Genomic DNA, 24481 nt, shown 5'->3' on the forward strand with positions numbered 1-24481 from the left:
GGAGTGGAATGTTGTTAGAATGGCAGTGGAAATTGATGGTTAGTGGAAAGGTATACTATTTATCTAGGAATGATTATTGTTTATAAACATTTAGATGAAAAAACAAAATTTGTTGTATGTTTATAAGACTTAGATGGGGAATATGACAGATATCCTGCTTACATATCAACTAAAAAAATATTTTAAAAATCCTGGTCTGGAGAGCATAGGATATCTACTTTAAAAACACTTTTAAAAATACAAGCCTCTAGAGCAGGATATCTACATTAACAATTCCTATAAAAATCCAGGCCTATAAATAAGTATATCTACTTTAAAAAGTCCTTTAAAAATCCATGCCTATAGAGCAGGATATCTACTTTAAAAAGTCCTTTAAAAATGCTTGCCTATAAAGCAGGATATCTACTTGAAAATTCCTTAAAAATCCACGCCTAGAGAGCAGAATAAGTACTTGAAAAATTCCTTTAAAAATCCACGCCTAGAGAGCAGAATAAGTACTTGAAAAATTCCTTTAAAAATCCACGCCTTGAGAGCAGGATATCTACTTGAAAAATTCCTTTAGAAATCCACTCCTATAGAGCAGGATATAGAATATCTACTTGAAAAATTAATTTAAAAATTCACGCCTATAGAGCAGGATATCTACTTGAAAATTCCTTTAACAATCCACGCCTATAGAGCAGGATATCTACTTGAAAATTCCTTTAACAATCCACGCCTATAGAGCAGGATATCTACTTGAAAAATTCCTTTAACAATCCACGCCTATAGAGCAGGATATCTACTTGAAAAATTCCTTTAAAAATCCACGCCTATAGAGCAGGATATCTACTTGAAAAATTCCTTTAAAAATCCACACCTATAGAGCAGGATATCTACTTAAAAATTATTTTCTCACTTTTTAAACCAAGTTGATTCCACTCCTTTGGAACTTAATTCCACTTCTTTAGTCTACCACCCTATTGTTAATCCCATTCCCAAAAATTGCTATACTATTACATTATGTCACTATTGTAATTTCGTTTACTTTTCGTGGTAACAGCACTAAAACTAAAACGCCTACATGTCACCAATTATTCCAACACACATTTTACACGATTGTAACATATGTATGTTTCTGTGTGTGTGTGTGTGTGTGTGTGTGCGGGCTCCAATCAGACGTTTATATATTTTATCGAGACGCCAAAGTAAATTAGCCGCCTCCTTCATTCTGGGGGGTAAATAATTGTGCGTGTTTATTGGCGTATGGGTATTGATGTGTATGTATGTGTGTGTGCTTGTATTTGTTTTCAGACCATAAACATTGATTATATTTTAATTGTAGAAATTCAGTTGAAAAACAATAATAATAATAATTCGGAGAACCACACAATAAATAACATTAAAATTAGACGAAACATATGTAGTTAATTATTTATTGCTGTTATTGTTATTATTAGTTTTGTAAATGCATTACAACAACAACAAATTTAATTACATAATTATTTATTTAGAGCGATATCATTGAACATATTTTGACTTATGTCTGTTTGTATTGCGTTCAGTTAGGATTGTTTGACAGGTTAATTACGATTGCTGGAGGTGGAGGAATGGCGATAAATAAATGTGATAAATATTACAAAAATAGCATAAGTCATTTAATCTATGAATTAAAACTTACTAATCGACCATTAGTTGCTCTGTGTAAATTCATTTAATATTTGTTTACAAAGTATACAAATATTAAAGCATACTTTTAGGCACTAGCAAATTCAATTGAACATGCCACATTATATGACTGAGGTTTTACATTTCTTTTTATGAGAATGCTGTTCAACTGCAACCTAGAGCATATCCAAATGACAATGCGTAGGTTATTAAGGAATTTTTTAAAGTAGATATCCTGCTATAGAGGCGTTGATTTTTAAGTAGATATTCTGCCCTAGAGGTGTGGATTTATAAAGGAATTTTTAAAGACGTTATCCTGCTCTACAGGCGTGGATTTTTAAAGGAATTTTTCAAGTAGATATCCTGCTCTAGATATCCTGCTCTATAGGCGTGGATTTGTAAGGGAATTTTTCAAGTAGATATCCTGCTCTATAGGCGTGGATTTGTAAGGGAATTTTTAAAGTAGATATCCTGCTCTATAGGTGTGGATTTGTAAGGGAATTTTTAAAGTAGATATCCTGCTCTATATTTTTTAAGTAGATATCCTGCTCTATAGGCGTGGATTTGTAAAGGATTTTTTAAGTAGATATCCTGATCTATAGGCGTGGATTTGCAAAGGAATTTTTAAAATAGATATCCTGCTCTATAGGCGTGGATTTGTAAAGGAATTTTTAAAGTAGATATTCTGCTCTATAGACGTGGATTTGTAAATAAATTTTTCATGTAGATAAAGTAATTATCCTGCTATAGAGGCGTGGATTTTTAAAGTAGTTATCCTGCTACAGAAGCGTGGATTTGTAAAGGAATTTTAAAGTACTTTTCCTGCTATATAGGCGTGGATTTTTAAAGGAATTTTTAAAGTAGTTATCCTGCTATAGAAGCGTGGATTTGTAAAGGAATTTTAAAGTACTTTTCCTGCTATATAGGCGTGGATTTTTAAAGGAATTTTTAAAGTAGTTATCCTGCTATAGAAGCGTGGATTTGTAAAGGAATTTTAAAGTACATATCCTGCCATAGGGGAGTGAATATTTAAATAGATATCCTGCCACACAAGTGCGGCTTTTTAACGGAATTTGTAAATAGATATCCTGCCACACAAGTGTGGTTTTTTAACAGAAGTTTTTAAAGTAGATATCCTGCCATACAGGAGTGGCTTTTTAACGGAACTTTTAAAGTAGATATCCTGCCATACAGGAGTGGATTTTTAGAGGAATTTTTCAAGTAGATATCCTGCTCTAGAGGCGTGGATTTTTTAAAGAAATTTTTCAAGTAGATATCCTGCTCTAGAGGCGTGGATCAAGTAGATATCCTGCTCTAGAGGCGTGGGGTTTTAAAGGAATTTTTCAAGTAGATATCCTGCTCTAGAGGCGTGGATCAAGTAGATATCCTGCTCCAGAGGCGTGGGATTTTAAAGGAATTTTTCAAGTAGATATCCTGCTCTAGAGGCGTGGATCAAGTAGATATCCTGCTCTAGAGGCGTGGGTTTTAAAGAAATTTTTCAAGTAGATATCCTGCTCTAGAGGCGTGGATCAAGTAGATATCCTGCTCTAGAGGCGTGGGGTTTTAAAGGAATTTTTCAAGTAGATATCCTGCTCTAGAGGCGTGGATCAAGTAGATATCCTGCTCTAGAGGCGTGGGGTTTTAAAGGAATTTTTCAAGTAGATATCCTGCTCTAGAGGCGTGGGGTTTTAAAGGAATTTTTCAAGTAGATATCCTGCTCTAGAGGCGTGGATCAAGTAGATATCCTGCTCTAGAGGCGTGAGTTTTAAAGGAATTTTTCAAGTAGATATCCTGCTCTACAGGCGTGGGTTTTTAAAGCAATTTTTAAAGTAGATATCCTGCTCTAGAGGCGTGGATCAAGTAGATATCCTGCTCTAGAGGCGTGGGGTTTTAAAGGAATTTTTCAAGTAGATATCCTACTCTAGAGGCGTGGGGTTTTAAAGGAATTTGTCAAGTAGATATCCTGCTCTAGAGGCGTGGATTTTTAAAGAATATTTTCAAAGACCTTACTGCCCTCTAGAGGCGTGGGTTTTTAAAGGATTTTTTAAGTAGATATCCTGTTCTCCAGATGGGGATTTTTAACAAAATTTTTAATGTAAATATTCTGCTCTAGAGGCGTGGATTTGTAATGGAATTTAAAGTAGATGTCCTGCTCTCGAACTCAAAAATATCCATTTAATAACCAGCTCATCAAATATCAATTTGACCTTCTGTTTCCTTTCTGCTTGCTTTAAAGGATTATTTATTAATGATTTCGTTTAAATGAAAATGAACCATACAATTATCCTTTTGACATGCTATTCAAAATTCCACAAAACGTTTTATTTACCTCTAAACGGAAGGATTAAAATATTAAACTTCTGCTCCTTTTAAAAGCACTTAAAATGCCAACCACAATTCAAAAATTTACAAAAATATTCACAACTTAAAAATAACATTAAAAATTCTGCCAGCTGAATGTTGACTGCTTGCTACTGGTGCTGTCCATATGCTGCCATTTGAGGTTAGAAGATGACGACAAACATTTCCATGGAGAATCAATTCAACTATGACCAGAAACCATAAACCAATTTGTTTTTAATTAAAATGTTTGTTCATTTGTCATTCAATTTCCTGCCAGGCATTACAACCGAAAAGGAGAGGTTTCATACATTTAACTAATAAGAACATCCTTCCAATCTACCGACCGCCACCTAGACCAGTAAAGGATCAACCTCAACAAAAAATACCGAGAAAGGTTTTACAGGCTGTGAAAGCAAAGAAAACTAATTATATTTGAAGCAACATTCGGCCAGGTTAAAAGGACACTTTTAGAAGAGATGACGTAGAGCAAGACCACACGCCTGGAATACAAGCTGTGTGACAGTCAGATCAACCTTTGAGGTTACAACACACAGATGGCATGACATTCAGAAGTTTACCTTTTGAGCTTTGGCTTTGTAGGTAAACAAATAAATGTTGAAAGGCATAAGTGGAAAGGATGTGAAATGGTATGAAATATGGGATTTTAATCGGAATTAAATACATACATGCATACATACATATGTTAGTATTTAAAGAAGGCAAATGAGTTCGCATGTAATTATAATATTGTTAAGGGGTTTGTGGTCTAGCTAAGTAGAATAAAAAATAAATTAATTTAAGGATATAAAACAATGTACACTTCAGAGAATAGGATATACAGCCTTAACATGTGGCAGGATGTTGTCTAAAAAATTCACGAATCTAGAGCAGGATATCTACTTTAAAGTCCACGCCTTGAGGGCAGGATATCTACTTTAAAAATTCCTTTGAAAATCCACGCCTTGAGGGGAGGATATTTACTTTAAAAATTCCTTTGAAATCCAAGCCTTGTGGGCAGGATATCTACTTTAAAAATTCCTTTAAACATCCACGTCTATAGAACAGGATATCTACTTTAAAAATTCCTTTAAAAATTCACGCCTCTAAAGCAGGATATCTACTTTAAAAATTCCTTTAAGAATCCACGCATCTTGAGCAGGATATCTACTTTAAAATTTCCTTTAAAAGTCCACGTCTTGAGGACAGGATATCTACTTTAAAATTTCGTTAAAAGTCCACTCTTTGAGGGCAGGATATCTAATTAAAACTTTGCTTTAAAAGTCCACTCCTTGAGGGCAGGATATCTACTTTAAAATTTGCTTTAAAAGTCCACGCCTTCAGGGCAGGATATATAATTTAAAAATTCCTTTAAAAGTCTACGCCTATAGAGCAGGATATCTACTTGAAAAATTCCTTTAAAAGTCCACGCCTATAGATCAGAAGATGGTCTCTAAAACTTCCTATAAAAATCCACGCCTATAGATCAGAAGATGGTCTCTAAAAATTCCTTTAAAAATCCACGCCTATAGATCAGAAGATGGTCTCTAAAAATTCCTTTAAAAATCCACGCCTATAGAGCAGAAGATGGTCTCTAAAAATTCCTTTAAAAATCCACGCCTATAGATCAGAAGATGGTCTCTAAAACTTCCTATAAAAATCCACGCCTATAGATCAGAAGATGGTCTCTAAAAATTCATTTAAAACTCCACGCCTATAGGGCAGAAGATGGTCTCTAAATCTTCCTGTAAAAATCCACGCCTATAGATCAGAAATAAAAATTCATTTAAAAATCCACGCCTATAGGGCAGAATATAGTCTCTAAAACTTCCCTTAAAAATCCACGCCTATAGGGCAGAAGATGGTCTCTAAAACTTCCTTTAAAAATCCACGCCTATAGGACAGAAGATGCAGTATATGTACTTTTAAAAGTTGCTTTAAAAATCCACACCTCTAGAGCAGGATATGTACTTTAAAAATTGCCTTAAAAATCCACGCCTCTAGAGCAGGGTATGTACTTTAAAAATTTGCTTTAAAAATCCACGCCACTAGAGCATAATATGTACTCTAAAAATTCCTTTAAACATCCACGCCTCTGAAAAATTTGTTCATCATCAAAAGTTGCCTTAAAAATCACTGTGCCGTGATTGCATCTTAAATATATCACTTACAGTGGTAGTCAAAAATTAAACTAATTACCCTCGAACATATAAGTACGACAGCCGAACACTACCGTGACTTGGGGTCATATGTCTTAACATGACAACAACAAAAAACCTACATACATACATCCATTGATCTCCCGCATAACTCTTACCTAAAAGACCTGATCGAATCAATCACAAATGAAATCTTAGATAGGTACGTGTGCGTGAGTGGTGGTGAGATGGCTGGCGTTGATATATCCGTTCGATACACTTGTAATGGAAACCATTTTACGTTGATGGCATACTGATGGATTTCGTTTAAAGACAATAGCAGCAACGACAACAACAAAAGCAGCAAAAAATAAATCAAAAACAAAAATAAAAGTAAAACTGAAACTAAAAATAAATAATCGTCAACTCCATTCAATTGCCATGGTGTTCTGCTCCGCCTTCTCTACCAGTGTCAACATATTTTGCCCCTCACGGTATCTTTCAATGACTGCGTCACAGCGTCGATTCCAAGGCATGGCCATCTATGAATGTCTGCGGAATGGAATAACAACGATCCGACGTCAAGCCATTGCTACTGATAAGGCCTCGGGCAGCAAATAGTTTCAATGTTTTGCTATGAATGACGGAGTGAAGCGAACGACAACTACGACGATGGCTACGACGATGATACTTGCCGGGTACTTGTTGAGTAGTTGATTTTTTTTTTTTTTTTTGGTTTTTCGTTTAAAGAAAACGAAATGAATTGAAAATGTGAACAGCAGAACGACAACAGCAACAACCCTAATGGCTACATAGTTTCTCCCGGAAAGCATATGTACATGTATGTACATACACACATATATGCGAAGAAAAAAGAGGAAATGATTACTAAATGTAGTTGGTTTTGGGGCCCTTAACAGGGGCCTCAAAATCTTAATTAAGGTAAAGAAAGCCTCAAAAACATTCTTCATAAATCCACACCTCAAATAGGCATTGAAAAATTATCGTTGATAAATCCATCCATTTTATGGGCTTTGAAAAAATATTCTTTAATAAATCCACCCCTCATATGGGCCTTGAAAAAATATTCTTCATAAATCCACGCCTCTTCTACTGCTTTAAAAAATATTCTTAAAAAAATCTACACCTTCTGCAGGTTTTCAAAAATATTTTTTAATAAAAATCCTACTCTCCAGTTCACTTCCATTACAAAGGCCCCTTCTCTAACTTTCAACCCCCACAAAATGTCCCCATATTCACTATTTCTACTTTCGACAATTCGCTCAATGCTATCCAGCTAAAAAAAATATCTAACAAGTTTGACATAAACGGCAATTGCAGGGTACTTTCGAATAGCTGCAGCTAATGTCCACAGCATAAGACGATATTCCGTAATTCATTCATTCATTCATCCTCACGTATGAAAATCATCTGCTAATGAGTTTCACTTAATGGCTAAGCGGGTTTTAGTGTTGCTGTTGTTGTTGTCGATGGGACTTAGACAACGATAAGAACTAGTTTTAAGTGAATAATTGCAGATGGGATAGGGGAGGAGGTTAGAAAAGTAGAAATTGCAAAATAGTACTAAAATGGGCAATAAATATTAATATATGTGACCAGTTTAGTACCCTACATACCTGCAAGAGATCTTCGAAATTTTTAGAGAACATCGACAGAAATTGATTCATTTTAAAAGAATATTTTTTAAGCTCTATAAGAGGCGTGGATTTCTTAATGAATATTTTTTAAAGGCGTGGATTTGTTAAAGAATATTTTTTCGAGACCTCCAAGAGGCGTGGATTTATTAAAGAATATTTTTTCGAGACCTCCAAGAGGCGTGGATTTATTAAAGAATATTTTTTCGAGACCTCCAAGAGGCGTGGATTTATTAAAGAATATTTTTTCAAGACCTCCAAGAAGCGTGGATTTATTAAAGAATATTTTTTCAAGACCTCCAAGAAGCGTGGATTTATTTAAGAATATTTTTTCAAGACCTCCAAGAAGCGTGGATTTATTAAATAATATTTTTTCAAGACCTCCAAGAAGCGTGGATTTATTTAAGAATATTTTTAAGGGCATTTTTCTCAGGACCTATGGGAGGCGTGGATTATTAAAGAATGTTTTTTCAAGACCTCCAAGAGGCGTGGATTTATTAAAGAATAGTTTTTAAGGGCATTTTTCTCAGGACCTATGGGAGGTGTGGATTTATTAAAGAATAGTTTTTAAGGGCATTTTTCTCAGGACCTATGGGAGGCGTAGATTATTAAAGAATCGTTTTTCAAGACCTTTTTCTCAGGACCTGTAGAAGGCGTTGATTATTAAAGAATCGTTTTTGAATAACTTTTTATCAGGACCTGTAGAAGGCGTGGATTATTAAAGAACCGTTTTTCAAGACCTTTTTCTCAGGACCTGTAGAAAGCGTGGATTATTAAAGAATCGTTTTTGAAAAACTGTTTATCAGGACCTGTAGAAGGCGTGGATTATTAAAGAATCGTTTTCCAAGACCTTTATCTCAGGACCTGTAGAAGGCATGGATTATTAAAGAATCATTTTTCAAGGCCTTTTTCTCAGGACCTGTAGAAGGCGTGGATTATTAAAGAATCATTTTTCAAGGCCTTTTTCTCAGGACCTGTAGAAGGTGTGGATTATTAAAGAATCATTTTTCAAGGCCTTTTTCCCGAGACCTGTAGAAGGCGTGGATTATTAAGGAATATTTTTCTCAGGACATATAGGAGGCATGGATTATTAAGAAATTTTTTTCTCAGGACATATAGGAGGCATGGATTACTAAGGAATATTTTTCTCAGGGTCTGTAGGATTCGTCGATTGTTAAGGAATACTTTTCTCAGGACATATAGGAGGTATGGATTATTAAGAAATATTTTCCTCAACGCCCATAGGAGGCGTGGATTACTAAGGAATATTCTCCTCAGTCCCTGTAGGATTTGTCGATTTTTAAGGAATATTTTTCTCAGGGCCTGTAGAAGGACTAGATTACTAAGAAGTACTTTTCTCAGTATCTATAGAAGCCTTGGATTATTTAGGAATATTTTTCAAGGCCCACAAAGTCATTTTTTAATATTTCTAGAGGATGATCTGAAGACTGTGTGTTTAAAAACTATTGTTGTACAGATGTTTTACCAACTGTAGAGTACATAACGTCCAACTAGTTGCTCTCATTGCCAAGCCCTCTCTCTACCACCCCAACGGGTTCTGCTGTTTTGTGTATTTCTCCAAACGAAAAACCGGACGTCCCAAAAGACAACTCGAACTACTCGTTCGGCATACCCATCCCCATATATTTCTTTCTATTCATTAATGTTTTTAACAAAACGAAAAAAGTATACGGCCGGATTGTTGTTATTGTTGTTGTGTTTTGTTTTTATCGGTGAAAAGAAAACAAATTAACATTTATTACGCTCGTAGTGTCAAAAAAGCGGCAGATACCCTCAGCCAACACCAGTTGAGTTGGTTGGATTCGCGATGGCGGCGGTATATTAATCAGTTATTGTTGCTGTTAGTTACTTCATTTGTTGTTGGCGTATGGGTATGGTATTGTTGTTGTTGTGTGCGTTTTCTCTGTCGTGTACTTTGCAATGCGCCAAGGCACAGGCCCCACAGCAGTAGTAGCAAGCAAACAGCTGTTATGGCAAGTGCTTGAAAAAATTGTCGCGGTCGCCTGTAATCGTTGTCGCCCGTGTTTTTTGTATTGTGTGAGAACGCGGTTTATCGGTCGCATGCTCGCATTAGTGGCTCCACAATAATCGATCAATTCGAAATGCATTAAAAACGTTAACCAAAAAAAAAATACGACAACAAAAAGCCAAAAAACGGGGTACAATAAAAATAAAAATAACAAAAGAAACCCCTCACACCCTCAAAAAAATGAAATAAATCAATAACCAAAAATAAAGTGCAAAAAAAAGAATAATGAAATAAATAATGTCACTAATAAAGCTATGAAATTAAATAATAGCCCCAAGGCAAATATTCAGAATAAAAAAATTAACAACATCATTATTTAGTGTGTTACGATTTTTTTGATCCCATTATGGCCTCTCATTCATCATCCATATCCAGTGATTCGTTACGATCTGCTGTATCATCAAAATTATCCACCAACACCTCATCATCATCGTCCGCATCGATGGCGACCACAAAACGCTGGTCCCAGCACATTGTGGCCTCCACATATGACGATGTGTGTGTTCTGCTGAAATACCAAAGAAGGCCCCACTCCCAGGAGAATCTGACACAAATCAATAACTGTGGTGTAAACAATAAATATCCGAACTCCTACGCCACATTACCCACACCACAACATCATCATCATCATCACCGGTCTCCACCCACTCCTTACAACAATAATATAAATAACAATAATACAACAATAAAATGTAATAATATTGGTGTGCTGGGCAATGGTGGTTGTTGTAATACCAAATCAATGACGTCGATGCTGACCGCTTCCGTTTTAACGCAAAACCCGGCGGTCGTATATCGCAATGGCAATTCGTCACAGCAGCAGCCGACGAGTCATTATCGTCGCGGTGAAATTCCTCGGAGGCGCCTTATACGGCCCGTATCGTGTTTTGAACCTGGTGATCATGTACGCTATTTATTTCTATTTTTGTTTATATTCGTTCTGCAATGTACTGGTATCTTATCTCCTTGTACGAATATTGCGAATGCCAATTACTCAGAGGAAACTCTACCCTATTCGTGGTATTTTATTTAAGTAATGTGGCAAAGTGGGTAATTGTTTATTTTTCTACGGATTGTGAAATGTGGGTCTAAAGGGAGTTTTAAAGGGAGGGCACTTAGTATACCTTTGGAAGGTATTCTTTAACGGGAATAACTGTAGAAATACATCCATCCATGGATGACCTATAGACGTTTGCTATCTGTAAATTAGCTATAGAATAGATTCTATAATAAGGCATACAGTAGCTATAGGGGAATAGAAGGTCTACTGGGTATATAAGACCTTGTTCCCATAGAAGACCTATATACGATGTTTGATTTACGAGCATCTATTAACGGTTGGTTATTTGTGAAAGACCTATAGACAAATTGTACCTATAGAACAACAGAAGAAGGTCTCGAATAGAAGACACGTAAAAGTTATTTTATCTAAAGAAGGTTTTCTATCTATTGAAGATCTGTGGAAGGTAATTAAGGAAGGTCTTTCAAACCGTTTTACCCTTTCCTTCATCAGAATTCAGAACAGCATAATGGAAGCCCTGCTGGGTTCATGTATTCGTTGAATTATAGAAGTCTCCAATTGAAGGCCTGCAGAAAGTATTCTACCTATAGAAGGGATATAGAAGGTTGTCTATCTATTGAAGTCCCGTGGAAGATGAATGTAGACCCAAGAATAATATCTATATATTCTTAGTGTATACTTAATTTTTCATTCCTTTAGCAACACCTTTAAAATTTCAGCAAAGACCCAGCTACAAAATCATGATAAAGAAGGGGTGGACATTTTTTATGAAGAAGATGACCCTTAAGTATATAGGCCTTGACTTTCTGTACTCAACACCTCATATAAAGGTCTTTATAGACCTGTTTCAGGCCTTGCAATTTTTCTTCAACAAATACACAATAATAAAATAATTCTTTAACAAAAAACCTACCCTCTTAAGCATTAAAAAAACCAAGCCTTATCTAGACATTGACAAATATTCTTTAAAACTTCCAAGCCTGTTCTAGAGCCTATGGGCCTAGAAAAAATATTCTTTAAAACTTCCAAGCCTGTTATAGAGCCTATGGGCCTAGAAAAAATATTCTTTAAAACTTCCAAGCCTGTTATAGAGCCTATGGGCCTAGAAAAAATATTCTTTAAAAAATCCACGCCTTATTGAGCCTATGGGTCTAGAAAAAATATTCTTTAAAAAATCCACGCCTTATTGAGCCTATGGGCCTAGAAAAAATATTCTTTAAAAAATCCAGGCCTTATTGAGCCTATGGGCCTAAAAAATATATTCTTTAAAAAAATCCACGACTTATTAAGCCTATGGGTCTAGAAAAAATATTCTTTAAAAAATCCAAGCCTTATTGAGCCTATGGGTCTAGAAAAAATATTCTTTAAAAAATCCACGCCTTATTGAGCGTATGGGCCTAGAAAAAATATTCTTTAAAAAATCCACGCCTTATTGAGCCTATGGGCCTAGAAAAAATATTCTTTAAATAATCCACGCCTTATTGAGCCTATGGGCCTAGAAAAAATATTCTTTAAAACTTCCAAGCCTGTTATAGAGCCTATGGGCCTAGAAAAAATATTCTTTAAATAATCCACGCCTTATTGAGCCTATGGGCCTAGAAAAAATATTCTTTAAAACTTCCAAGCCTGTTATAGAGCCTATGGGCCTAGAAAAAATATTCTTTAAAAAATCCACGCCTTATTGAGCCTATGGGCCTAGAAAAAATATTCTTTAAAAAATCCACGCCTTATTGAGCCTATGGGCCTAAAAAATATATTCTTTAAAAAAATCCACGACTTATTAAGCCTATGGTTCTAGAAAAAATATTCTTTAAAAAATCCACGCCTTATTGAGCCTATGGGTCTAGAAAAAATATTCTTTAAAAAATCCACGCCTTATTGAGCGTATGGGCCTAGAAAAAATATTCTTTAAAACTTCCAAGCCTGTTCTAGAGCCTATGGGGCTAGAAAAAATATTCTTTGAAACTTCCAAGCCTGTTCTAGAGCCTGAGGGCCTAGAAAAAATATTCTTTAAAAAATCCACGCCTTATTGAGCCTATGGGTCTAGAAAAAATATTCTTTAAAAAATCCACGCCTTATTGAGCGTATGGGCCTAGAAAAAATATTCTTTAAAACTTCCAAGCCTGTTCAAGAGCCTGAGGGCCTAGAAAAAATATTCTTTAAAAAATCCACGCCTTATTGAGCCTTAGGGCCTAGAAAAAATATTCTTAAAAAAAATAAAGTATGGGCCTAGAAAAAATATTCTTTAAAAAATCCACTCCTTATTGGGCCTAGAAAAAATATTCGTTAAAAGATCCACGCCTTCTATGGGCCTTGAAAAAGTAATCTTTATAAAATCCTCGCCTTTTACGGGCCTTGAACAAAATTCTTTAAAAAATCCACGCCTTCTATGGGCCTTGAAAAAGTAATCTTTATAAAATTCTCGCCTTTTACAGGCCTTGAACAATATTCTTTAAAAAATCCACGCCTTTGAAATTTTTTTCTTTAAAAAATCCGCGTCTTTCATAAGCTTTGAAAAAATGTTTTATAGACTTATATTCTTTAAAAACAAAAATCACACTTGCATAGTCCTGGAAATCTATATTCCCAAAAACCCTTCTTACTTACGGCTTATTAAAGAGATCTATTAAAATCGAGATTCTTATGGTGTTCCAAGCTTATGGATCTAATAGTCTTCCTATAAAAATCCATGATTTCCCTTAATAAAATCTATAACACATTCAGGTTTAAGCTCCTCCGAAAAATCTGTTAAAATCAGAGTGTTCCCATGACGTTCTCCAAAAAAAAAGTAAATCCAAGCTTATGATTCAAATAGTCTTTCTTCAAACATCCACGCCTCTTGCTCTGAATGTTCCTCCAAAAAAAAATCCACTAATGTGGCCCAAAAAGTCCTCAAAAGCCGACGCATAATGATCTGCCATTCACCCTGCAATTCTCTATTAAACACTTTTCCACCAAATTCCAAAAAAAAACACAAATAAATAAAATTTCTTTGGAAGTGAATTTCCCCATTGACTTCATACTTCAGGCATTTAATCCACTTCGTTGCCATGGAATGACACTGCCACACATTCCCAAAAAAAAAAAAAACGTTCTGTGTGCGAACTTCCACTTCATAATAACCAATTACGTATTTAATAATATTTTGAGTAAATAGCAACGAACGAATGAACGATTGATTGTTTAAATATTTGCATTCATGATTTTAATACTTTATTGCTTTAATGCTAGCTTTTTCAACTGATTCTCTTTATATAAATAAAATACAAATTAAATAATATTTTGTATTTATTATTTGTTTGTTAGATTTAATTTTTATTCATGGGACTCTCACTACAACTTGTTTACTTCATCGTTATATTGACAGATAACAACAACAACAATAGCAACAACAATAGCACCCAAGGAAGTGGGTGAAGACTTGGCAAAAATGTTTCTATTTTTTTCATTATTTCCCCTCTTTCAATATTAATTAATATTGTTGTTATTGTTTTTATAATTATCCAACAAATGGTGGTTGTTGTCGTTTTTGTTGTTGTTACTAATAATAGATCCATTGGGGTCTATTAATGAAATGTTAACCCTTTTTTTGAAATCATATAATATTTTTTTTCAATTAATGATTTTGTTGCTGTTGTTATTCACATAGCTAATAATCGTTTACGTCTTCTCTGTTTCTTCTCTTTTTTTTTTTTTTTGTAGAAAAACAAGGAATTGATGAATGATATTATCACCAGTTGTAAATTTAAAAATGGTAAGTGGTACCTAATAAAGTATCTCATATACGAGTACCTCATATATGTATAGTTATGTAGTCGTTATGTTTGTTTGTGTTTTTATGTCTAAATATTTATGGAAAAATAAAAAACGCAGAATTAATAATTGCTATACGGACACTTGTCTGCCATTCAGCATATGGCACTGATCGGTTCGTGAAATAAGAAACACCAACAACAACAACAAATAAAAACAATACGAATAACATAAATTAACAATTGAACTGCCGCCATCGTCGTTGTTAGCCGGTACTATCGCCAAAGCAATATGATCTTGCTAATAAGCTATGTTTGCCACAGCACAATGGGGTGTTTTAAATTTTGAAACAAAAAATATTCTTTCAAAATCCACGCCCCTTCTAAAGCTTGAAAAAATATTTTTTAGAAATAAAATCATCTTCTATGGCTTGAAAAATATTTCAAGGCTTAAAAAAATTTCAAAAAAAATCAACTTTTATTTTGGGGCTTGAAAATTTTTCTACAAAAATCCACGCCTAATTTTGAGCCTTGAAAAAATATTTAAAAAACCAGTGAGCGGAGCAGTACAGTCGGACGGCGCCGACCATATGATACCCTACACAACATCCACGAAAATATAACTTTCTTTCTATATTCTGAGTTTGGGCAATATTTTACGATATTTGCGCCCTCTTAAACGTCTAGAGGTGAACAAATATTACTCATATTCAGTACAGCCCTTCTAATTACTTGTCCAGATTCCCTTCATGGTGGGTTGTGTTGTGATCGACTCCAAAAAAAAATATTAAGTTTTCGGTCTACTTCATCCCAATATTATATTCACCCGCTATATTTTCACCCTCTACGTAAGCACCTGTGAATTTTTAAGTGTAACTCCCATATCCGAATACATACGACAATATAATTGGTATCAATTTAAAGGTCAACCACTCCTCTTGGATATTCTATCAACTTCTCAAGTCTATGTCCTCCAGGCGTTAATCTATACGCTTTAGAATACAAATTTTATCATTTTTCACACAAAAGTCGGGGTCCATTTTACCCGCTAAATATAGACCGCGGCCCTGGAGCAACTAGAAAATCAAAAAAAAAAAAAATAATAATAAAGTATTTGGTCCATTTCCTAAATACTAACCGATCTTTACTAAAAAGAATAGGGGTCTTCATTGGCCAGAACCCATCCTACATGCAAAATTTCGTGAAGATTGATCCATAAAAGTAGCCTGTATCGTATTTACAAATTATAATGAACAGACGGACGTACACACATGTCTAGATCGACTCAGCTAGTAGAGATATGACGATCGGTATACTTAAAGGTGGGTCTAGGACCAATATTTCGCGGCGTTACAAACTCTTGGGGCTGCACAAAGCTATAAATCCACGCCTCTTGGAGGTCTAGAGAAAATATTTTTTAATAAATCCACGCCTCTTGGAGGTCTCCAGAAAATATTCTTTAATAAATCCACGCCTCTTGGAGGTCTCCAGAAAATATTCTTTAAAAAAATCCACGCCTCTTGGAGGTCTCCAGAAAATATTCTTTAATAAATCCACGCCTCTTGGAGGTCTCCAGAAAATATTCTTTAATAAATCCACGCCTCTTGGAGGTCTCCAGAAAATATTCTTTAATAAATCCACGCCTCCTGTAGATCCCAAAAAATATTTTTTATTAATCCACGCCTCTTGGAGGTCTCTGAAAAATATTCTTTAATAAATCCACGCCTCAGTTGGCCCTTGAAAAATATTCTTTAATAAATCCACGCCTCAGTTGGCCCTTGAAAAATATGCTTTAATAAATCCACGCCTCAGTTGGCCCTTGAAAAATATTCTTTAATAAATCCACGCCTCAGTTGGCCCTTGAAAAATATTCTTTAATAAATACACGCCTCAGTTGGCCCTTGAAAAATATTCTTTAATAAATCCACGCCTCAGTTGGCCCTTGAAAAATATTCTTTAATAAATCCAAGCCTCAGTTGGCCCTTGAAAAATATTCTTTAATAAATCCACGCCTCAGTTGGTCCTTGAAAAATATTCGTTAATAAATCCAAACTTCTTAGAGAACTCTAAAAAAATAATTTTTAATAAATACACGCCACTAAGAGGTCTTGAAAAATAACCATAACTCTTAAAAATCTATAGGAGAAATTTCTTATTAAGTCTCTCCCCATTGTGCAGCTGTGGGTGACGGTATGCTGTAGCAACGACCTTGGTAATTAATTCCATCAAACAGTTTTTCACGAAGTTGTCTATTTAAAAAAAACCGGATCTTGAAAAAATATATATCTGTAATGTGTGTTCGCATATTAAATACACTTTTTATTATGCGGCTTAGTGACAATTGTTCAAAGATGGAAAATATGTATACATTTATGTATATGATTTGGGTCCATATAGATCTAGCCCTGTTCAACCATGGGAACTGGTGCCCTTGTTTACATGTATTAAAAATTCGTTATCTGCGTTCTCTTTTAGTAAGTCATTTCATATGGCGGTTTCTCATTTGTTCTCTGAGAATTTTTTCGTTGCACACCTCTAATCTACTCTATATGTGAGAACAGAAGAGAGTTTAAAATTTGTTTTCAAGACCCAATAAGCCGAGGATTTATTAAAAATATTTTTCAAGGCCTAGAACAGGTGTGGATTTTCAAAACCATATTTTTGCAAAGCTCCGATCAGGAATGGATTTATTAAAGAATATTTTTTCAAAGCTCATAGGAGTCTTGAATATGTAAATCAATATTTTTTCAAGGCCTCCTGGAGGCTAGAATTTTCCAATGAATATTTTTCAAGGCCTCTTTGAGGCTTGAATATTTACATTTAAGATAAATCAAATATTTCCATTTGACCTTGTCACACATTTATCTCAATGAACTTAAAAATTCCAAATAAAATATTCCGCTGCGATAAATGTCTCTATGAAGTCTAACTATTTTGAATTTCTTATCAATTCTGCTAAGCTGAAAACAAAATTTACATATTTACACCCCCATTACACTCACACACACACTGGCACAAAATATTTTTCTGCGGCCTATTTTCCGCAACAACAATTTAAAAATATAATTTTATCTTTCAAAATAGACACGGCGAGAGACTGTCAGACAACCCGACTATCAGTGAAACCCCCAAACAAATGCAAATAAAAGTCTGATAAGGTTTTTTGTATTCAAATAGTAAATAATCTCGACGAACTTGACCTTGAAAGTCAATATACAAGGAAAAGCAATTAATGCGGAATTCAAGTGTATTCAAGTGAAATGACTTATGTAGTGGCAGTAGAAGTGAACTATATTTAAATTTCATAATTTAAATCCCCACTCCCGCCCGGCAAAGGCCACAAGTGGTGGCGGCATTTCGAACTGTCATGTGTGATCTTGTCACACACAAAAAAAAATAATCCTTTAATTAAAATTTGAATTTCATTGAGAAATGCTGCGAATAATCCAATGTCCGTAATTAAATAACACAGAGCCGCATGACTAGCTGAAAAAACGCAAACACACACACACACACATTCACATGTACAAATGTCCTTGTTGGAGAGAATTTTTTCATGTTCATAATCCCAATGATAAATAATAAATGTGAAATGCGTATGAAGCATGAAGAAGTATAAGCCAGGAGTTGTGTGTTCATAATAACGGTATTAACATGGCAAGGACGCCATTACAAATACATAGGTATTTAGGTGCCTTCTGCGGAATTTTTATGCAAATGTAATGGAATATTGTTTTTTTGTCAGCATAGATAAAAAGAATATGATAATGGAACAAAACATCAATTAACATGATGGATTCCAACACAAACAGAAGGATATATTCATATTCAGCTACGCTAAATTGCAGAATTCCTATAGGAATACAAATGCAGCCATGCTAAGTTGAGAATTCCCTATGGGAATGTAGGAAATCTTCAATTCAGCCTGGCTGAATTATGATTTCTATAGGAAATCTTCAATTCAGCCTGGCTGAATTAGGATTTCTTAGGAAATCTTCAATTCACCCTGGCTGAATTAGGATTTCTATAGGAAATCTTCAATTCAGGCTGGCTGAAATATGATTTCTATAGGAAATCTTCAATTTAGGCTGGCTCAATTATGATTTCTATAGGAAATCTTCAATTCAGCCTGGCTGAATTAGGATTTCTGTAAGAAATCTTCAATTCAGCCTGGCTGAATTAGGATTTCTATAGGAAATCTTCAATTCAGCCTGGCTGAATTAGGATTTCTATAGGAAATCTTCAATTCAGCCTGGCTGAATTAGGATTTCTATAGGAAATCTTCAATTCAGCCTGGCTGAATTAGGATTTCTATAGGAAATCTTCAATTCAGCCTGGCTGAATTAGGATTTCTATACGAAATCTTCAATTCAGCCTGGCTGAATTAGGATTTCTATACGAAATCTTCAATTCAGCCTGGCTGAATTAGGATTTCTATACGAAATCTTCAATTCAGCCTGGCTGAATTAGGATTTCTATAGGAAATCTTCAATTCAGCCTGGCTGAACTAGGATTTCTATAGGAAATCTTCAATTCAGCCTGGCTGAATTAGGATTTCTATAGGAAATCTTCAATTCAGCCTGGCTGAATTAGGATTTCTATAGGAAATCTTCAATTCAGCCTGGCTGAATTAGGATTTCTATAGGAAATCTTTAATTCAGCCTGGCTGAATTAGGATTTCTATAGGAAATCTTTAATTCAGCCTGGCTGAATTAGGATTTCTATAGGAAATCTTTAATTCAGCCTGGCTGAATTAGGATTTCTATAGGAAATCTTCAATTCAGCCTGGCTGAATTAGGATTTCTATAGGAAATCTTCAATTCAGCCTGGCTGAATTAGGATTTCTATAGGAAATCTTCAATTCAGCCTGGCTGAATTAGGATTTCTATAGGAAATCTTCAATTCAGCCTGGCTGAATTAGGATTTCTATAGGAAATCTTCAATTCAGCCTGGCTGAATTAGGATTTCTATAGGAAATCTTCAATTCAGCCTGGCTGAATTAGGATTTCTATAGGAAATCTTCAATTCAGCCTGGCTGAATTAGGATTTCTATAGGAAATCTTCAATTCAGCCTGGCTGAATTAGGATTTCTATAGGAAATCTTCAATTCAGCCTGGCTGAATTAGGATTTCTATAGGAAATCTTCAATTCAGCCTGGCTGAATTAGGATTTCTATAGGAAATCTTCAATTCAGCCTGGCTGAATTAGGATTTCTATAGGAAATCTTCAATTCAGCCTGGCTGAATTAGGATTTCTATAGGAAATCTTCAATTCAGCCTGGCTGAATTAGGATTTCTATAGGAAATCTTCAATTCAGCCTGGCTGAATTAGGATTTCTATAGGAAATCTTCAATTTAGCCTGGCTGAATTAGGATTTCTATAGGAAATCTTCAATTCAGCCTGGCTGAATTAGGATTTCTATAGGAAATCTTCAATTCAGCCTGGCTGAATTAGGATTTCTATAGGAAATCTTCAATTCAGCCTGGCGGAATTAGGATTTCTATAGGAAATCTTCAATTCAGCCTGGCTGAATTAGGATTTCTATAGGAAATCTTCAATTCAGCCTGGCTGAATGGGGATTTCTTTAGGAAATCTTCAATTCAGCCTGGTTTAATTGGGATTTGATTGGAAATCTCCAATGCAAACTGGCTGAATTAAACTGTTGATCGGAAATCTTTGGGTTTAAATAGGAAATCTTCAATCTAGTTATTATAAAATGCTATTTATTGAGCTCCAACCTAATATATTTTTTAAATGAATTTATATCAATTTATTAAGCAATCTCCTGTTTTTTTTTTTAATTTGTTGTACTTACAGGTTTTGGTCCCAACACACAACAACAGCAGCAACAACAACAGAGCAATTCATCACCCACTAAGCGGCCACTAAGTCCAGATCATCCCAATCCGGCATTACCAATAACAGAGGTAAGTGGCAAAGCATCAGCATTTGTGTTTCTGTGGTCAGTGGCATTAAAGGCAAATCCCGTCAACAACAAAAACAACATGTTGTTGTTGTTTTTTCTTCAATTATTTATGTTTAAATGTTATGAATGTTGTATTCAAACATTCTGTTGTTTTGTCTGGCAAAAGTTTTTTTGGTTTTTCTTCGGTTAGGGTGCTGTGTCAGAGTTTGGTTTTTCATATCTGGGGTTTTCATGTGAAGGAGGGAGGAAGGGACTTCTTCATCAGGAAAAAGAGCACAGCAGAGCAACAGGGTGTTGTCTGTTGCGACAAAAACACATGTCACTCTGTTTGTTTGCGGTTTTGGTTTAGTCTGGTCTGGTATTTTCAGTTCTGTTTGAAACAACATTTATGGTTTCCATTTTTTCCTACTCCTGGGCCTCTCATTTCTTTCTGGTTGGGCTTTAAATCTTTTTTCAGCAAAAAATAATCTTTATCCCCAAATGGCGTGTGGCATATTTGAAACAAATCTCAAAATTATACCATTTTCGGGGATTTTGTTGTAGTTGTTCTTTTTTCTTCGTTTTGTTTCAAGGTCATGGTTATGATATAAACTGAAATGGATATTAAGTTTCGCTTAGACGAATACAATTACAATAATCTTTGGAATATTCTTCTTAGTTTCCTTTTTGTTGTTGTTGTCATATTTTATGATGTATTTTAAACAAAAAAATAAGAAAATAACTTCAAATTCTTATGAATATTAAGTGTGAACACATAAAATGGCATGAACGATGTTGATCTTTTTTATTTCTTTGTTGTCGCGCTAAAGTGTCTCCAAAGTTTTGCGTTTTTATTATTTGAATTTCATTTGGAAATTTATTTATTATGACAAATATACATTTCAATAATATTGGGAGAGTCGGAGAAGACATGAATGAGAGAAGTCTTGTGAAACATCCACGCCTGTTCTAGGCCTTGAAAAAATATTCTTTAAAAAATCCACGCCTGTTCTAGGCCTTGAAAAAATATTCTTTAAAAAATCCACGCCTGTTCTAGGCCTTGAAAAAATATTCTTTAAAAAATCCACGCCTGTTCTAGGCCTTGAAAAAATATTCTTTAAAAAATCCGCGCCTGTTCTAGGCCTTGAAAAAATATTCTTTAAAAAATCCACGCCTGTTCTAGGCCTTGAAAAAATATTCTTTAAAAAATCCGCGCCTGTTCTAGGCCTTGAAAAAATATTCTTTAAAAAATCCACGCCTGTTCTAGGCCTTGAAAAAATATTCTTTAAAAAATCCGCGCCTGTTCTAGGCCTTGAAAAAATATTCTTTAAAAAATCCACGCCTGTTCTAGGCCTTGAAAAAATATTCTTTAAAAAATCCGCGCCTGTTCTAGGCCTTGAAAAAATATTCTTTAAAAAATCCACGCCTGTTCTAGGACTTGAACAAATATTTTTTAAGAAATCCACGCCTGTTCTAGGCCTTGAAAAAATATTCTTTAAAAAATCCACGCCTGTTCTAGGCCTTGAAAAAATATTCTTTAAGAAATCCACGCCTGTTATAGGCCTTGAAAAATATTCTTTAAGAAATCCACGCCTGTTATAGGCCTTGAAAAATATTCTTTAAGAAATCCACGCCTTAGACTTTGAAAAATCCACGCCTTACTTAGCTAGCTTGTTACAGAACGGTTGTTCCATAAGCCGAGCTTAAAAAAGATTTCCAAGCGCGTCGGTCTTGAGCGCAAATCCAACAATTTGGATGACCACGTTCCAAGGTGTAGTTTTCTACTTGATCTTTCCATCTAATTCGTGGCCTTCCCCTTCTACGGGAACCATCAGTAGGCTCGCTTGTATATGCCTTTTGAGCTGGGGAATTCTCATTCATTCGCACAACATGACCTAGCCACCGTATTCACTGCAGCTCAATACGACTGACTATGTCGATGTCCGCGTATAAATTGTAATGCTCGTGGTTCATTCGACGCCGATATTCACCGTCGACGCAGATCGGCCCGTAGATCTTTCGGAGAATTTTTCTTTCAAACAACCCAAGAGCTGCCTCATCTGCTTGCGCAATGAGCACGGGTAGTATCAGCGTCTTATAAAGTGTGAGTTTGGTCTGGCCGGAGGTGGCCTTGTTTTTAAACTGCTTACTTAGACCATAGTAGCATCTGTTGGCCATCACAATCCTTCTCCGAATTTCAAAACTGATTTCATTCATTTTATTTATGGCGGTACCAAGGTATATAAAATCTTTAACTACCTCGAAGCTGTAGTTCTCATGTTCCACAGTTGGTCCGAGTCTACCGGATGTCTTGTGCGTTGATACCATCAGCTTGGTCTTCTCGTCGTTTACTGCCAGACCAAATACTGCCAAATAGGTATTATGTGTGGATGTGTTTTTCGTGGGTCTTTTCCAGGATTTGGCGCAGAGTGAAAATCTGGTCAATGGTGGATTTGCGATGGGGAGGAGACTTGTTCCTCTATAGTTGGCACATATCGTCTTGTCTCCTTTTTTGTACACGGGACACAGGATGCTGAGGTTCCAATCGTTGGGCATGCTTTCCTCTAGCCAAATTGTACTAATCACCTGGTGCATGCTCCTGACCAGCATCTGGCCACCAGTCTTGAATAGTTCGGCTTGTAACCCATCAGCACATCCTTCTTCATCTCTACAGGTGGATGTGCCTGCACCAAAGCCTTCGGTTTGTTGTTTTACCCGTTGGTAGAATTTCCGGACTTCATTCTGACTCCTGTATATCTCGATTTGCACACACTCACGTTTTTCTTGTTCTTTCTTCTTTTTTCTGACAACACGTTTCTCCTCTCTCCTTTTCTCCCGATAATTCTCCATCACGTTACGTGCTGCTACTGACTGCAGGGTTGCCCGTTTTTCACATCAGTAGCATTACGACACTCCTGATCGTACCATGGGTTTCTTGGTGGTGGTTTTTGGTACCCAAGTGTTGCTTTTGCTGCAGTTTGTAGGGAATAAGCAATTCTTTGCCATTGTGCTTCTTTACTATTATCGGGACAAGAAGTGCTTTCTTCAAGCAGGTGGGTAAGTTGAGCGGAGTTGGCCTCGAGTTTCCGTGTTGTGTTAGATCGCACCATTGCTGCTACATTAAAACGGATGCGCACCTTGGCTGCCACAAAGTAATTGTCCAAATCGATATTTGCTTCACGGATCGATCGGACGTCTAAAACACTGGATGAATGCCTTCCGTCTATCACAATATGATCGATTTGATTTCTCGTTGTTCGATCGGGAGAAATAAAAGTGGCCTTGTGTATGTCGAGATGCTTGAGTCTGCTGCTACTAACTACCATGTTATTTGCTGTCATGCCCAAGGTAACGGTCATATGCGGCTTCTAGGCGTTCGTAAACTATCGGTTAGAGCATGGCCGCAAATGAGACTGATGTAGAAGAACTTCGTTTTTATACGGATTATTGCAATTCGCTCATCTACTGGATTGAATCTGGAGACGAGGTCTTTTATTCTCCTGTTAACCATAAATCCGCAGCCAAATTCTTGTCTCGTTTCATGGCAGCTATATAACTTACTCCAGTCCCTTTCCATCGCATTTCCTGTAAAGTAATAATACCGGCTTTGTACTTCTTGAGTACATCCGCCAAAGCGAACACTGCGCCTGTTCTGTACAACGTGCCCACATTCCAAGTGCAGATTCGCAGATCGTGGTCCTTTATACGTTTGCGGGGGGGGTCGTCAACATTAGGGGGGTTTGGTTTTCTTTTTCTTTGCCTTGAAAAACTATTCTGTAGAAAATCACGCCTTTGGTGGGCCTTGAAAATATCCTTTGAAAATCCACGCCTGTTCTGAGCTTTAAAAAATTCCACGCCTGTTCTAGGCCTTGAAAACATCCTTTGAAAATCCACGCCTGTCCTGAGCCTTAAAAAAGACGCGCCTCATATAGGCCCTGAAAAAAAATTCTTTAAAAATCTACGCCTCATATAG

General features: G+C 35.7%; 1 protein-coding gene across 1 annotated transcript in view; it reads left to right on the forward strand.

Annotated features, from left to right (window-relative positions):
- The window catches only part of LOC133326541 (rap guanine nucleotide exchange factor 4), an 83312-nt gene that overhangs the window by 19865 nt on the left and 38966 nt on the right, over nt 1–24481 (forward strand). The window contains exons 3-4 of the mRNA XM_061535170.1: nt 14554–14605; nt 20421–20530. Of these exons, the coding sequence (XP_061391154.1) occupies nt 14554–14605; nt 20421–20530 (162 nt within the window). The remainder of the gene's footprint in view (nt 1–14553; nt 14606–20420; nt 20531–24481) is intronic.

This window comes from Musca vetustissima, unplaced genomic scaffold, assembly GCF_032173495.1.
Source record: "Musca vetustissima isolate MV318-11 ecotype Yass unplaced genomic scaffold, APGP_CSIRO_Mvet_v1 utg20219, whole genome shotgun sequence".
Taxonomy (NCBI): domain Eukaryota; kingdom Metazoa; phylum Arthropoda; class Insecta; order Diptera; family Muscidae; genus Musca; species Musca vetustissima.